General features: G+C 34.3%; 1 protein-coding gene across 3 annotated transcripts in view; it reads right to left on the bottom strand.

Annotated features, from left to right (window-relative positions):
- Positions 1 to 17,715, bottom strand: part of MMP16 (matrix metallopeptidase 16) — a 300,135-nt gene that overhangs the window by 133,711 nt on the left and 148,709 nt on the right. For all 3 annotated transcript variants that reach the window (XM_082719649.1, XM_082719648.1, XM_082719650.1), the window contains exon 3: positions 7,608 to 7,730. In XM_082719649.1, coding sequence (XP_082575775.1) covers positions 7,608 to 7,730 — 123 coding nt within the window. The remainder of the gene's footprint in view (positions 1 to 7,607; positions 7,731 to 17,715) is intronic.

Raw genomic sequence — 17,715 nt, 5'->3', positions numbered from 1 at the left:
TATATGAACAATGACTATTTGCTTTCTGAATTTTGACAGAGTGATAAATCTTTTCCGAAGTTAGGGTAATGTTTTATCTCTAATTTTGAAGGAAGTACTAAAAAAACTGAATGCTTGAGCATCTAGTTAAGATCCAGAAGTTGTATATATACTTGTGTCAAAATTATTTTGGTATGGTCAAGAGTAAATACCCTTTAATCAATTCAACAGACAAAAATTAGTTGTCCAAAAAAGCATACTAACATTTTATGAAAAATGACTGGCAACTAAATGGAACTTACTGTAACTAGGAAAATAGAAAATTGCTAAGAGTATAATAGAGTAAAAATAATAAGCTATATAGATATTTTCAGATCCATATCCAGAATGTATTATAATATTCTATCAAGAGAGAATTAAATAGGGGCGCCTGAGTGGCTCAGTGGGTTAAGCCGCTGCCTTCGGCTCAGGTCATGATCTCAGGGTCCTGGGATCGAGTCCCGCATCGGGCTCTCTGATCAGCAGGGAGCCTGCTTCCCTCTCTCTCTCTCTGCCTGCCTCTCCATCTACTTGTGATTTCTCTCTGTCAAATAAATAAATAAAATCTTAAAAAAAAAAAAGAGAGAGAATTAAATAGACTAATATAGTTTCATTCACACTATTTTTATATGGCTTCACTTTTCTTTTTTGTGCAAGACATGGTCAGAGAATAGAGATTGAATATGGAGTCTCTTTCTCTAGAAAAGCTTACATTAAATATTTTGTGATTTCACAAGATGCTAGTTTTCCAGGTAAGGCATACTGAAGTACATACTATTTTGGGTTTTATTTATTTTTTTAAAAGATTTTTATTTATTTATTTGTCAGAGAGAGAGAGAGCACAAGCAGGGGGAACAGCATAGGGAGAAGCAGGCTCCCAGTTGAGTAAGGAGCCCAACGAGGGACTGGATCCCAAGATCTTGGGATCATGACCTGAGCGGAAGGCAGACATTTAACCCACCCAGGTATCCCAACTCTGCATATATTATTAAAGTAAAATAATAACTTCTGGTGTGTATCCTCAGAGTCAAAAAATTCACAAACTTTCACTAAAAATCAAGGTTAGCTAAAGGAGAATTTACTAGGAAAATCAATACCAGTTAATATAATATAACATACTATTATCACATTAATTAATACTAATGTTAATAAAACAAACTATTAATTTTAAGTTATTATAAAATAAAATAATTTTAAGTTCTTATAAAATTATTAATTTTAATATTAATTAAATATTAAAATATTTTAATTTTAAAAATATTGATTTTAATAAAATAAACTATTAATACTATTGTTAATAAAACTCAATTTAAAAAACAGATGCATCTGGCACTTTAAGTACATATTCCATGAGACACTTACTACATAAAACACAATTTTGGAATTTAGATTTTATAAAGAAAAAAAATTTAGCTAAGCTTATTTTATATAATAATAAATGGGGAATAAAGATATATTTGCTAAAAATGAGCTTACGTATTACATTCCTATTATTGTTTTGAATAAAGTTTAACCAGCGCCTACAAAGAATTCATTAACTTATTCAAAAGCTATTTAATTAGGGCATAACACACAGCAGTACTCTACTAGGTTCTAGGGAACATAAAATGTATATGGTCTCTGATGTAACGAAGTTCCTGTAAGGTCCTGAAGAAACATATAATGTACTATTTTTTTATTATTATTTTATTTATTTATATGACACAGAGAGAGAGAGTGAGAGACAGAGAACACAAGCAGGGGGGAGCAGGAGAGGGAGAAGCAGACTCCCCATGGAGCAAGGAGAGCCCAATGCAGGACTTGATCCCAGGACCCCGGAACCATGACCTGAGCCGAAGGCAGCGGCTTAACTGACTGAGCCACCCCGGCACCCCACAATATACTATTTTGTAATTACTCACTTAAACACACCTGTCTCTCACATTTGACTATATTTCCTATGAGAGTGGGGACCTTGCTTAACTCATCTACTTCCAGTGCTGTCACATAATGCTGTTCAATAATCACTTATTGAATGTACAACATCTAATTACCCAAGAAGCAAAATCTGCCAAAAGAAAAACTGGTCATAAAGATTCAATTAAGAGGGTGCCTGGGTGGCTCAGATGGTTATGCATCTGCCTTTAGCTCAGGTCATGATCTTCAGTTCCTGGGATGAGCCCCACATTGGGGGGGGGGGGTCGCAGCTCAGTAGGGAGTCTGCTTCTCCCTCTCTCTTTGCCTATCACCCTGCTTGTGCTTTCTCTCTCTCTCTCTCAAATGAATAAACAAAATCTTTAAAAAAAAATTCAATTAAGAGATGAATGGCTACCAATACTTATACCATAACTATTACCAGCATGTAAATTATGTATCAGCCAGTGTTATATATGCCCCTAACAGTACTTAAATGATTCTTCTGGTACAACCTCAGAAGTTCCCATTTCCAGGCATCAAGCACTGAGGTCATTAAAGTGGAAGGCATTGCAGCTTAGACATTCCCTCCAAATGGAGTCTTTATAAAAGATTCCTTCCAATTCCACCTTTTAAAGATAGGAAGAGATTTTAAAATTATATAATCTAACTTTCCAACCATTCCACAAATGGTCCCTAATTTCCTTGACAAGTGAATAAATTGCTTGGTTTATATGCTTCCAACAATGAAGACTTATACGATGAATAATTTAATTTTCCAATAGCTCAAAATATTAGGTTCTTCTGAAAGCCTTTAAGTATTTGAGCATAACTGGAAATTTCTCTTTTAAATATTTTTTCCATCATGTTGAGAATCCTTGGCTCTAATCTTGAGCCCTTTCTCATGCAGACTGTTTGTAAGATCTCTTAGCATTTTGATTTCTTTTAGAGGTGCACTTTAATTTGCCAAGAAGCAGCTGGAAATGTGGTAGACCAAAGCGAAAAGGATACATCAGGTAAAGATTGGCTAACAAAGCAAAGAGAAAACTTGGCATTCTCACTGCTTTGGACACTTTGCTTTCTATCAGTCTGATCTGTTTATCTGATTTCTTTTTGAACCACACTATGCTGTTGGGTCATAAAGAGTTCGCCAACAAATAAAACCTAGATTCGACCACTCCCACTTCAACTCCTGGCATCATTCTGTAATGGCACATTTCCATTATCCTTTTAAAAGAAAATTTTTTAGCCAAAATGTAATATTTTGCATTAGTTTTTCTAAATACAGTAATAAAAGTGGCAGCATATGCTTATACAGTACTTATTTTACACAGGGTTAACTTCTTAACATGTTACCTACACTAACTTTAAAATTTAATATCCTTAGCTCTTACCCTCAACTTTCTATAATTCTATTAGAATACACTCATCAATTTCTGTTACTTGCCTTGTAAGTTAAAACAAGATGATAGTTGGTTATTTACTAAGCACTATGTTTCAAGCACTGCGCTGAGGTATTTTTGTTGGTTTGTTTTTTGGGCGTTCTCACCACCATGACCTGACCTAATTACTGCCTAAGCTTCATGAGGTAGCTAGTGTTAACAATACTCACTTTGCACACAGGGAAAATGTAGAAGATTAAATAACTTGGTCCTGGTCTTATAGGTGGCAAGTATCAGAGCCAGGATTCAAATCCAGATCTTTCTCACTCCAGAAAAGGACTCTTAACCACATTATGTGTTTATAAACTGGAATAAACAATAAGCTGGAAGTTTATAGGGATAGACACCTAATTGTTTGAGTATTCAAGACTGGCTGAGACAATTGTCAGTATAGGGACACAGCTTCAAGGGAATTATGATTAGTTCTGAACATAATGGCTCTTAACAGTTCCTTCCTTCCTTCCTTCCTTCCTTCCTTCCTTCCTTCCTTCAATGAATGCTGTAGTCAGGGAGTGCCTGGATGGCTCAGTTGTTTAAGTGCCTGCCTTTGGTTCAGGTCATGATCCCAGAGTCCTGGGATCAAGCCCTGAATCAGGGTCCCTACTCAGCAGGAAGCCTGCTTCTCCCTTTCCCACTCCTCTTGCTTGTGTTCCCTCTCTTGCTAGGTCTCTCTCTGTCAAATAAATAAATAAAATCTAAAATAAAATAAATAAATAAAATAAATACATTACAATACAATAAATAAAATACAATAAATAAAATAAATACAAGATAAGACAATAAAATAAAATAAAATAAATGAATGGTGTAGTCAGTACCTAAGTATGCAAAGACACTGAACAGGGTACACTGTTAAGTTGGGAAATAAGGTCAGAAAAACGACACTATCTGAAATGAAACCAACAAATATCAACATGCAGAGTGCTTGTCCTTTTAAAATTGATTATACATAGTAATCTAATTAATATGTATTAATTTTTATATATAAGAATATAATTTATATGTAAGAATTCTAATTTCATTGTTTCCTATATGGATAGCCAATTATTACAGAAGAACTTAGTAAGTAAAAGAGCTCATCCTTTCTCCAATGATATACAAGGTTTTCTCTGGCATAAATAAATTGAAGCCCCAACCCCCATTGTAACTATATTTGGAAAGAGAGCCTTTAAGTTAAGTAAATAAAGTTAAATGAAGTCATAAAGGTGGGGTTCTAATTTGGTATGACTGACATTCTTATGGAAAAAAAAAATCCCAGCAGAAATCTTTCCACATATGTACAGAGAAAAGATGAGAGGTGGACACAATGAGAAGATAGCCATCTATAAACCAGAAGGAGAAATCTCACCAAAACCAACCTTGACAGCAGGTCTTCTAGCCTCTGGAACTTGAAAAATTAAATTTCTGTTGTTCAAGTTACCCAGGCTATGATATTTTGTGATGGCAGATTGAGCAGACTAATACAGATTTAATGGACCAACTCCTTTGAAAAATACAATCTATAAAACTTAACACAGAGAGAATCAGATAATCTGAACAGGACTACATCTATTAAATAGATTTCATTAAAAATTAATAATTGTCAAAGAAAAAAGAACCAGGCCCAAATAGTTGCAATGGGCTTACTAAACATTTCAGTTAGAAATCATACCAATTCTCTACAGTCTCTTCCAGAAAACTGAAATAAAGAGAAACTTTCTAACCCAATCTATGAGGCTGGCATTACTCTCCAATCTAATCCAGATAAAGACTTTAAAAGAAAGAAAAAAACCACATATCAATATCACTCATGAACATGGATATAAAAATGCTCAACAAAAAATTAGCAAATCAAATCCAACAATGTATAAAAATATTCACCATGACAAAGTAGCATTTACCCTAGGCATGAGAGGCTGGTTCAGCTGAAAATGAATTAATGTAATCCATCACATTAAAAGGCTAAAGAAGAAAAATCATATGATCATATGATTGTATGAATAGGTGCAGGAAAAGCATTTCACAAAATCCAACACGTATTTATAATAAAAACTTTACTTGATAAACATCTAGAAAGTTAATGGCAAGGCACTAGATGCTTTTCTCCTAAAGACTGGGAAAAAGGCAATGATGTTTGCCTTCAACAGCTCTCCCTTATGTAATAAGAGATGAAAAAAGAAAAGAAAAAAAAAGAAAAAAAGATACATGCATTGGGAAGGAAAAAGAAAAACAAAACTCCTTTTTCTCAGGTGATAGGATATGAAGTTGACAAAGAAGAAAAACTAAGTGACCTTGGGTTTGGAAATGAAATTTTTTTTTTATATACAATACCAAAAGCACAATAAAGGAAGACAATAATTGACAAGTTGGACTTTATTAAAATTAAAACTTCTGCTCTGCAGAAGACACTGTAAAAGAATGAGAAGACATCCACAGACTAGGAGAACTATGAGCCCTATTGTCATTATGGGCTTTGGTTAGAAATAATATAGCAACAGTGACTCAGCAGTTTTAACAAATGGATCACACTAATGCAAGATCTTAGTAAGAAAAACCAAGAGTGTGTATATGTGGTGGGGGGGTGTGTGGTATATAAGAACTCCTTGTATTATCTGCTCAGTTTTTCTGTAAACCTAAAATTGTATTACCTAAAACATAAATGTATTACTTTTTTTAAAAGTCGGCCATATTCTTTGATTATTTCTGAAAATGATCTAGAGTTAATTCTGTGCTTTCTATATAGAAAGTGATATAAACTTACTAATGATAGTTTTATTTTTTTACAAGTCCTTATATCTTTTATTTCCTTACAACTATATGTAGCTATGCAATGTTGTTGAGCAGACTTAGAGGTAGCAGATATTTTGTTGTTGCTCCTGAAGGCATATTTCTAACACGTCACATTTCCTATATGGGCTTGGCTTAAGACTACTTCCTCTTTGATTTATCTGCAGAAGTAACTGAAATGTGTTGCATAAAAATTCTAGGAGCATGCTATCTGGGAGGATTGGCATAAGAATATAAAATAACACTGAAAAGTGTTATCAAAATAACTAAAATAAGTTCCAATGGCACAAACCAGATATATTGGTAGAAAATCTATATATTGAGTTTTAAATTTTATCCTTAAGCATATGTGAAGGGTTATTTATACAAAGAACGAGAATTATAAATGTCTTTTATTCACATACTGCTGACATCCTAGCCTTCCCCTGAGGTGCCTTGCCTCTTCCCTTGCCCTTTGGTCTAACACACGCTTTCTCTCTCTGTGGGTCTTGGCTGAAAGGCCATTTCTTCAGGAAGCCCTTCTCTGGCTTTCTAGAGTGGGTTGGATGGCCCTGTTTTACATTTCTCTTGCATCCTGTTCTTTCCTTTTCATAACACATATCACATTTATATGATTGTCCAACTTAACCACATGACTGTAAATTCCAAGAGGACAAATGGAGTCCCTATATTTTATTTCTTTCTAGATCCCCAGTGCCTAGAACTGTTTTTGTTTAAACTGAGACTCAATACACAGCTGTTCAATGAATTAATGAGTAAATAGGAACATCTCCTTTAGCAGCCACTGTCCCTCCAGGTTGAAAGACACTGGCGTCCCTTTGGCATCCTTCGTTGAAGACAAAATAAGAAATAACAATCCGTCTGCATTGTTACCAAAAAGATAGAAAGTAAAATGACTGAACTGATACTAAAAGTTAATTAATAGATTCAAAGACATTTTGTTTAGATGACAATTATTTATAAACTTATTATTTGATTACTTTTAGATTATGAATCCTTACTAAAGAACATAATGGGTGCCTGGGTGGCTCAGTTGGCTAAGCGTCTGCCCTTGGCTCAGGTCACGATCCTGGGGTCCTGGGATCGTGTCCCACATCGGACTCCCTGCTCAGCCTGCTTCTCCCTCTGCCCCACCCCGCCGCATGTGCTCTCTCTCTCAGGATCTCTTTTTTCAAATAAATAAATAAAAGCTTAAAAAGAACATAATGTGCTATAATACTCATCTCAGAGTTCCTCAGGATTTGTTATTCTTTCAAGAATATTAAAAGATATAGTTTACAGATGAGACCAAGTATTTAAGAAATATTTGCAAGGCCTCCAAATGGGCAATTTATTCTCTTCTCAATGGCAGTTCTCAGTTCCCTACGTTAACATTATATTCTATAATTGCAAATTACCATGTAGTCAATGTGCATGTCAAACAAAATGTCAAAATAAATAGTGGTGAAAAAAATGGAGAGAACAGTAATTCATCATTAGTTCTTATACCTGTAAGTGATGTGTTTGTGCTGCCACTTCTGTCCTGTTAATGCATATCGCTTTCGACGAACATTAAATTTGGAGCTACCTCTTGTCTGGTCAGGTACACCACATCGAGGCTTCTTCATCCAGCTGCAAAAAGCAGTATTTTCCAGTTATTTACCAACAACCCTAATCATGAATTTCAAAAGGAAATCAATGGAGAAGTTAATCTATGGTAGTGATAATGAAAATGGGAAAACATAAAGAAGAAAATTATCAGTTTTCTTGCAATTTGAATCTAAGTAGAAAACAGATTTTATCCCCGAATGATCAAGAATCAATGGTTTGGAATTCAGCTCTTTTAGATATTTTTTCTTTCTCTAATTCGTTTTGAGCTTACTGTAGAATGAGGGCCTCTTCATCTTCCAACTAGAATCTGTTTTTAATAAGATTTGAGACCTTGGTCAAGTCACTAATTCCTAGTCTCATTCATAAAATGAGACTTTTAAAAATAAAGTTTCACTAAGGACTCTTCCAGGTTTAACATTGAACAATTTTAAAAATATATTACATGACCTTACATTTCAGGATTTGAGAGGGTATGTTCTATTCTTTCTTCTAGCTTACATAGAAGTAAATTATTCAAATAATATTTGCCTTTCTCTATTTTTTTCTTCTTTTCACTTTGATCACTACCCCAATTTACAAGTAACAACATTTGTTAAATCAATAATAACCAAATTCAATGTTTAATTTTTTTTCTGCATATGAGGTGTTAGTATCACACAAACAAGGTTTAACATAAGTGTATTAGGAAAATTACATGCTGTTTTTTGATTTATTGATTTTTAATACTTATATAAATACAGTCATGGAATTTCTTTTATACAGAGTCTCATTGGTCAAATATAATATTTTCTATGTAGTCTTGCTTCTTATCTAAGAAGAAAGATTTTCATGATTTTGAGTAGTGTTTCTTTGGTGACTCATAAAATGGCTTTACCATTCATTAGCACATTTAATTTAACAATTACAAAGCTAGTGCAAAATCTTCATGGTGCTACATTCCTCAGAAAGTAGAAATGAAAAAAAAAATCAATTTCTGCTGTGTTTCATCAAATACTTTATCATTTCTATACTCTTTAAATGGAAAATAATTGACTACAGAGATGACTATCTAAAGATATCCATTTTATGAAAATGAAATAAAAAATTTCTATATTACATGGATAAATCAGCTAATTAGCTCTAATAAACAACAATAACTTGAGACAACAATGAAATCACGACTTTTGCTTTTTAAGAAAGATGACACTTTCACCATAAGTATTGAAAACGTCTCTCCTTTTTTATTCTGCCTCTACACTGTAGACAGTGTGGTTACCAGACTTAACAAATCCCATCCTAGTTTATAATGCATTGTGGAGTTACTTCAGAAAATTGCTTTCCCTTTATTAAAGTCTCCCAACTCCAAGGAGGCTATATGGTCCTATGGAATTGAATTCTGTAGAGTTGAGAATGGAGATCTCCTATTTTTAACTAATACTCCAAGGGCATTCCTTAACCACTTCATTTGAGAGACATTTCACTAGATTGTAAACACTCAAGGGTAGGGGATCTATATACTCCTACTACCTTGTACAACCTCTGGAATATAAGAGATATTCAATGAATAAGTGTATAGGGATAGTTTGTATTTTTAAATGCGAAATCATTAATTTTTATTACATATTGTAAGATACAGATATAGATTAAACTAGCAAATATTACGCATTGGAGGGGTTATTATGATTTAAGTGGCTTTTATACATGTGTATTCATTAATTATATTCTCAGTAAAAATTGTAATATTTCTAAGGCAGGTTTTTATGCTTATTTATCTCACCAAAAGCACTAAGAGAATGAATAATATATAGCTATTAAAAATGAATAAATTTACTAAATGTGAGAAGTGATTATATGTACATTTTGCTAAGAAAAATATTTAAGTTAGCACTTTGGGAAAAGGAATAATTTTGAAATGGATAATGGGATGAAATTTGGCAAAACAGAATTACCTACTATCAGGATAAAATGTATTTCCAATGAGGACATATTCTCTAAAATTACTTTAATAACCAATAAAATTTAAAAAAGGAAGGTAAAAATTGAAAAGAAAATTAAGTTTATTAAAATAAATTTCCATTTTAAATCATGCATATGTTGGATCTAGTGAAAAAGTTTTTCAGTGAAGCATTTGTACGTTCCAAAGAATGGGATTTTTATGGATGAGTATTAGATTCTTGTGCTCAAAGATATCTCTGCCGAATTCTTTATGCATTTATATATATATAATATAATATATATATAAATATATATATTTTTTCTCATGTTCCAACCTCTTCATTTATTTACTCATTCAGTCCTTATTCATTAATCCTGTAATATTTTTCGGCTTTTATAACATGCTAAGAGATATAAAGAAAAAGTGTGACTAAAAAGATAAACAAGGCAAGAAGCCCTTGTTGAGTTCAGTCTATAAGGCAAGACATGCATGATTTAAAAAACATGACTGTACAATGGCTTAAGTGCTATCATATCTCTGTCAAGATACCCTGTCATTATTTCTAATTTTACATGTAATAAAAAATTGTGATTTTCCTACCCAGGTTTGTACCAATTCCTCTGATGCTTTATTTCAGCCAGAAGTTTTAACACCCAGGTGACATTTCCATGTTCTCTCCTCACATCTAATCTATCAGAATGTAGTCTCTTGCTTCCAAAATTTTTCTTCCCTCTCTCACTAATGCCATCCTTCTCATTCCTAAAGATAAATCTTCCCAGAGCACAGATGTGTTCTCTATATGTTATGGGTAGGAAAATACTTATTTGGAAAGAATCTGATTCAGGCTTACTTAGGAAGGATTTTCCCCACGTGCCCCCCCCCCCCCCAACTTTCCAAGATCCACTCAGGTTCCTATAGACTTAAACCTCTCTCTGCCTTCGTATGCAGTGACCTCTGTCTGGCATAACTTCATCTTGTTTCACACTGAGAATCCTAAACATCCTTCATTATTCAACTCACAGAGCTACATTTACCATCCCAACACAGTATGGATTATACTATGTGTTTGGATTTGTATCTCTATCTTCTACCAGTGCAATCAAGGCAGAGAGCCAGGAATGGGGCCCATGCCCAGTGAAGTGTCTTCAATAAGCAAATGAAGCAAATGAATTGAGTCTGCATGTCTTTTTTGTTCATGCTGATCTCCCTTATTGCCCATGTTTCTTGAAGACTTTGTAACTCTTCCCAGCTGTGTGCCTTGAACAAATGTTTATTGCATGGACATTGTGTAGATATTTTTATGCAAAACTAAATCATAAAGCAGATGACTTAAGTATAAGAGATAAACATAAGAACAGGAATAATCTAATATTTATCAGTAATTTAATGCAAAGAACTCTTAATAAGGGTTGGTTGAACTGAGAATACTCTATGTTAATTTTGCCAATATTTGCATCAAATATTCTGGCATAGAGATATTAGCAGGTATTATTTATCAAATTATGCAAAATCCCCAAAATATGATAGAAGCACATCAAGCCACTGAATATGACACACAGTATTTGAGCTAAATTGGCCGTGGGGCCTTCTATGTGACTCTAAATATTTAAATCATTCTTTAATTTCATAAGGAGTCAGGTTCTTTCTACTACAATTTTTAAAATTCTTGGTGGATAAAAATGATAATTAGTGTTTAACGACTCATCAATGAATTGAATGTCTAATACTAAAGGTAAAGTTGGTGTATTAATATTATTCAGGTATTCCTAGTTAACATGCACCAAGTATTAGTTGCATTCATATATCAATCTGATAAAACCCATATATACTTGTACATGAGAGTGTAAAACTCTACATGTACAAATAGAATTGATTGATTGTTTCACCTCAGGTTAACAACTATATCACCTAATTGAGCGCTATTTTCAAGCAGTGCTTTTGTGAAAGTACCATTGCTAAAACACACTTATTTTTCTGCATGTCAATACATGGCTCATATACAAGTGCTTCTTTACTAACTCATTTGCTAAGAATTTTAAGTTGACATTCCAAAGCAAACAAAGACATGGGAACGGGCACTGGGTTTGGGAGGGTGCTACAAGGAAGTCATTTTATAGTTTCAAGGTGTAAATCATGGCATTACCTCAGTTTGCATAAATGTAATACTGATACTCAATACTGACTTAGTTGTTTAGAACCCAGAACATTTTCAGATTCGTTGGGCACGGGGCGCCTGGGTGGCTCAGTAGTTTAAGCCTCTGCCTTCAGCTCAGGTCATGATCTCAAAGTCCTGGGATTGAGCCCCACATCAGGCTCTGTGCTCAGCAGGGAGCCTGCTTCCCCCCTCTCTCTCTGCCTGCCACTCTTCCTACTTGAGATTTCTCTCTCTGTGTCAAATAAATAAATAAAATCTTTTAAAAAAAATTAGTTGGGCAGATCATTAATAATTTCTTTAACTGAACTCAGAAAGGAAAAATATCTGAAATCAATGTTTTTGAGAGGAGTAATACTGTAAAAGTTAGGAGCAGGGATTCTAGGGCCAAACTGCTAGGGCTCCCACCCATCTCCACCAGCTCCCCAGCACTGGGACAGTGGTCTGGCTACTATTTCTTTCTGTTTCTCCATTTCCTCATCTAGAAAATGGAAGTGATAATATTATTGAATTAATGTGAGGATTAAATCATGTGAAACATTTAGAACAGTGCCTGGCAAATAGCAACTGCTATGATTATTAATTTATCATAGTTATTATTTTACAAACATCAGGAAGCAGCTGTACTAGTAGCAGAAGCGGCAGCAGTAGCAACACACTGATAATAACACATTTTAGATCACCTTGACCTATGTGTTAACATCCCTTGTTATTCAAAACAGGGATATCCTGGTATTTTGATAATACAGATAGCAACAGAGACACAATCTTCTGTTTTATGTAAATAAAGCAGCTGCAAACTTCTAAACAAATTTGCAGTAATAAAAGCCACTATATATGAGTGTTGTTGGTTTCAGTAATTTTTTAATCTTTTTTATTTCTTTTCTTTCTTTTATTATTATGTTATGTTAGTCACCACACAGTACATCATTACTTTTTGGTATAGTGTTCCATGATTCATTATTTGCATTTAACACCCAGTGCTCCATGCAATGCATGCCCTCAACAGCCATCACCAGGGTAGGGGGGGCATCTGGTAATTAAGCGTCTGCCTTCAGCTCAGGTCATGGTCCAGGGTCCTGGGATCAAGCCCCACATTGGGCTCCCTGCTCCAAGGGAAGCCTCCTTTTCCCTCTTCTGCTCCCCCTGCTTATGTTCCCTCTCACTCTCTCTCTCTCTCTCTCTCTCTCTGTCAAATAAATAAAATAAAATAAATAAAATATAAAATAAATAAAATGAAATAATAAAATATCCACCACCAGGCTCATCCATCCCCTTACCTCACTCCCTTCTAAAACTCTCAGTTTGTTTCCCAGAGTCCACAGTCTCTCACAGTTCATCTCCCCCTCTGATTCCCACTCCTCTTCATTTTCCCTTCCTTCTCCTAATGTCCTTCATGCTATTCCTTACGTTTCATAAATAAGTGAAACCACATGGTAATTGACGTTCTCTGTTTGACTCATTTCACTTAGCATAATCCCCTTCAGTTCCATCCATGTCAATGCAAAAGTTGGGTATCCAACCTTTGTGATGGCTGAGTAATATTCCATTGTGTCTAAGGACCACATCTTTATCCATTGGTCTCTGGAAGGGCATCTTGGCTCCTTCCACAGTTTGGCTATTGTTGACATTGCTGCTATGAACATTGGGGTACATATGGCCCTTCTTTTCACTACCTCTGTATCTTTGGAATAAATACCCAGTAGTGCAATTGCTGGATCATAGGTCAGTAACCTTTTTTGTTTTTTTTTTTCAAGAGTTGGGTATTCAAGTCAAACATATCAGACCTCTGATTGTATGACTGTCAAGGATGCCTTCAGGTTGAGTCCACTCGCCTGGTGCCCCCAGAGTGGAGCTATAGGAAGATAGTATTTCAATAAAATGCATATAATGGGAGTGGTATCCCTTGGAATTGGAGTGGTACCACACAGGGGCTTTGTATACATATACCGATTTTAACGGGGGGGGGGGGGGGCTCACAAAATTGTATCTCCTGCCTTATGGATTAGTAATGTAAGAAAATGTTCATCTGCATAATTAACAGGTTTCTATCCTCCAGACTCTTCCATGTTCTAATGGAAGGTAAGAGTAATATCTACTATTTATAGTTGTCCCCAAAAGATCATTTCACAAAATTTTAAAAATGCTAATTTTTATGAATTTAAAAAAATCCTTAGGTTTTTATTTGTCCTCAGAGAACAAAGTCCAGGAGTCATGAAGAAGATTTTCTAAAGTAAATTAGCTTAGGGCTCAAAATGTAGCTAGGCTGACAGCTCACTCGGGTCCACAGTTTTTTTCTATCCACTCATAAATTACCTCCATGGACACAGCTTATTCACAAAGCTGAAACTGCAGTTAGGGTACTTGAAAACCTGATCACAGAAAAGAGATGTAATAAGCCTCCATGATCTGCAATGTGAAGAAAAAGCTCAGCTAATGTCAGCTCTCGTTTAAGCTTTCCCCTTTCACCTTCTAGAGGGGGAATAAGGCTGATTTAGCTAGCAGCCACCCTTCTGTAGTTACCAAAATAAGAACTGATCCATCCTATAATGTTAAAGTGTTTCAAACCTATTGCTATAGTCAGAAATAAAGAAAAAGAAATTTAATTACTGATGAACCTATCTTTTATACTTAGATTGAAAGAGTCTTAACTTGATAATTTAGACAATTGACTGAAACTCACAAAACATATTGAAAATTAAGCCCCAAAGCTTATGGTTCTTGATATAACTAAATAAATATTTCAATTCTCAAATTAGGAGAATTCAAATACACTGGGGTTTCATAATAATTATTTGAAAAAAACTATACATTCTGTCTTAAATTAATTTTAATTAAGATGAATTAATAAACAGAGTAACTCAGATCATCCTATATATGTGTGATTATATGTCTATATTTGCATATTTATGTGTATACACATATATGTGTATGTATATGTATGTACATATATATATGGAAGGAGATAAAAAAGAAAGTTCTCCTTAAAAATGATATCTCATCAAGCATGCTTCAATGCATGATAATATGCACACACAGAAGATGAATTAAAATTTTAAAATACTACTATTAATGTTGTAAAAACACATTAGCCTTATTTTCATTATTGCCTTGCTACCTTTTTCCCTCTATGCTAAATACAATCCTTTTTTCATGCATAACATAAACTGCTTCACTTATTAAGGAATGTAAGTAAGCTTGCTTATAAAAATTAGCTAAGCAACCCACAATTTTGAACCATTGCAACAGATGATAATGAGTTCATTTTGGGGTAGGGGAGTAAGTATTCCTTCCTGTCTCTCCAACACCAATGCTAACTGATATGAAAGCAATATAATAAGCCATTTAAGGTAATACTTAAATTTGTCACTGGAAAATGGTTAACTTCTTCAACATAATATAGGAATCACCACAACTGCATCGTTACTTTTAATTACTCAAGAACTATAGACCGAATGCATCAAATGTCTGTCTGACAAAGAAGGACATAATTTAATTTAAAAACAACTGATCTTGACAAGAGCCTACAATTAGAAAAAAATTTATAGCATCTGAAAATGATTCTTAAGCCATTTATTTTAATACTGAGGAGTAATTTTAGGTCTATGATTGTAGTCCATATTTTATGTGATAAGGTTTAGATAAAAACTCATACTTTATAATTTGGCTATGTGAAATAATAGAGTACAATTTCAGCAGGGATTGTTACGACACATTCGAGATTATAAAAGCACAGACAATTGCTTAAGTAGCATGATTATGGGGATTATACTTCCAAAAATAGTACATTATTTGAGCTGAGTACCCTGCGCAACACTACCTCAGGACTGGGGATACATCAGTGGAAAAAAACAGACAGGAGACCGAAGAAGCCACAGGGTTTCTAGTAGGAGTGACAATGTGGGTGCCAGAGGGGACAGAGGAAGCAGGGTCATCTAGGAAGGAACGGTGATGAAGGTTTAATAGGGCTTTAGTGGGCTCACCTAAAAATAATACTGTATGTAAAGAAAAAAAGGCATTTCCAATTCAAAACAAAAAAAGAGAAAAGAAAAAAAACGGACTTAGAACAAAGTTTGGTTAAAGAAAACCAAACAAACAGACCAAAACACTGGTTGGTTTTAAATTAAAGGTTGCCTATATAGTTGATCTTTTCTCTACGATGCTATAATTCACAGAAATGCTACTTTAACTCCTACACACTGACACAGTCATTTTTCCTGGTCTGGAATCTGAGCCACTGTGTGGCAGAAAAGGACATGGGGTCTTTTTCTGGACCTCTGCATTTGACGTTGTCCTGCTGGAGAATAACTAAAAACCGTTCAGACACTTTCCACCTAAGCAGCCTAAATAAATCCTGCACACATTCCTCTTCCATCATCCCCTGACAAAGACCTTTTTCCAGCTATCTCAGGAAATCAAACCTATCCATCTTGAGTGCTCCCGATGACCAGCAGGAGCTCTCAAAACGGAGAGGAAACACAGATGCCACCTTCTATAGAACTCTGCTTTCTGAATTTTAATATCTGGTAATAAGCAGATTCAAAGGAATTTGTTTCCCAAGCTCTCAATTTATTGTGTTTTTAAAAAAACTGTGTCATATGGTCCAAGAAAGTGAATCAGAAGATAACAGCTCTGCATTAGGGAGCATAAAAGCTGTTCAGAGCACTTTGTAAAATGTTGGGATTAGAAGGATGATTTAAATGGAATTCTGTATTCTACGCAGCAACAAAATGTAGGACTTGTGGGTTTGCTTATTAACTTAATAAGCAATCTTTAAAATTAATTTATAATTGTAATTAAAATTAATTTAAAGCTATATTTATTTAGGACACTCTTAATCGAGAATTGCAATGAATAGAGGGCAGCAGGTTCAAAATATCCAAGTTCTATTCCCAATACTAATAACAAGTTCCTCATTCTTGCAGAATGCATTATATTAATTCTTGGTTCTATTTTTCCCAGATGGTATACCAAAGTTAATATTTATCTATCTCTTAAAAATGCTAGGAGAGGTAATTATATTTATTTTGCCAAACTGCTTTAATGTTTAATCTTTAAGCCTTTTATCATGTACTCGTCCTATCTTAGATGAAATAGAAATTATATGACTAATATCATGCTGTAAGTATTAGAAGGCAAAATATAATTTTTAAATTACATATTAAATTAGTTTAATATATAAAAAGTATACATACCTGGACTAAGTAATTTCAGGTATTTAAGGTTTAAAAAGAAAAATAAATGTGTCCTTTCTTGAGATCTACAACATGGTATAGTAGAAAGTTCTCCAACTAAACATCAAAAGGAATGGATGCTACAACTCTGGACTTCACTTAGCCTTTGACTTTCAGTTCCTTTATTTGAAAAATTAGAGAGAAAAATGTATCCTTGTCTTGCCTACTGTGGAGGGTTGATGTATGATGATCGTATTAAATGATGAAGTAGATTTACTTCTGAGTATCAAGGACTCAATAAACAGAGATGATTCTTCCCTGCACTTAGAGAATTAATCACTTCCTCCTCTGCTGTCCCAAAACAATAATGCCGTTTCATAATGTTGCAGAACTTATAGTGTACCTGTGCTAAATACAGGTACAAATCCGGGCTCTTTTTGAGGGAAAGGGTGTTAGAGAGTCACTTAACTGTTTATTAGCCTCTGATTTGTGGTCATTCTCTACATGAGTTAAATCAAGGAGAGGTTCACTGAAAGTCTCTCCTTTTAATTTTTGATTAGCAAATGGATTGTTTTTACTCTTTAATAATATTTGTGATTCTATGGATTGATTCATCAATCATTTGTTCATTTATTTATTCAACCAATGACTCATTACGGGGCATTTCACCTGTGAAAGAGGCATATACAGATCGGAGGACAGAATCTCTTCTTCAGAGGAACCAGGTTAACTGTGTAGCTAGACATAATCACAAATTATTTTAGC

The sequence above is a fragment of the Mustela nivalis genome (assembly GCF_964662115.1).
Source record: "Mustela nivalis genome assembly, chromosome: 2".
NCBI classification, from domain to species: domain Eukaryota; kingdom Metazoa; phylum Chordata; class Mammalia; order Carnivora; family Mustelidae; genus Mustela; species Mustela nivalis.
Note: the sequence above shows the minus strand (reverse complement) of the source record. Positions and strands in the feature narration are given on the sequence as shown.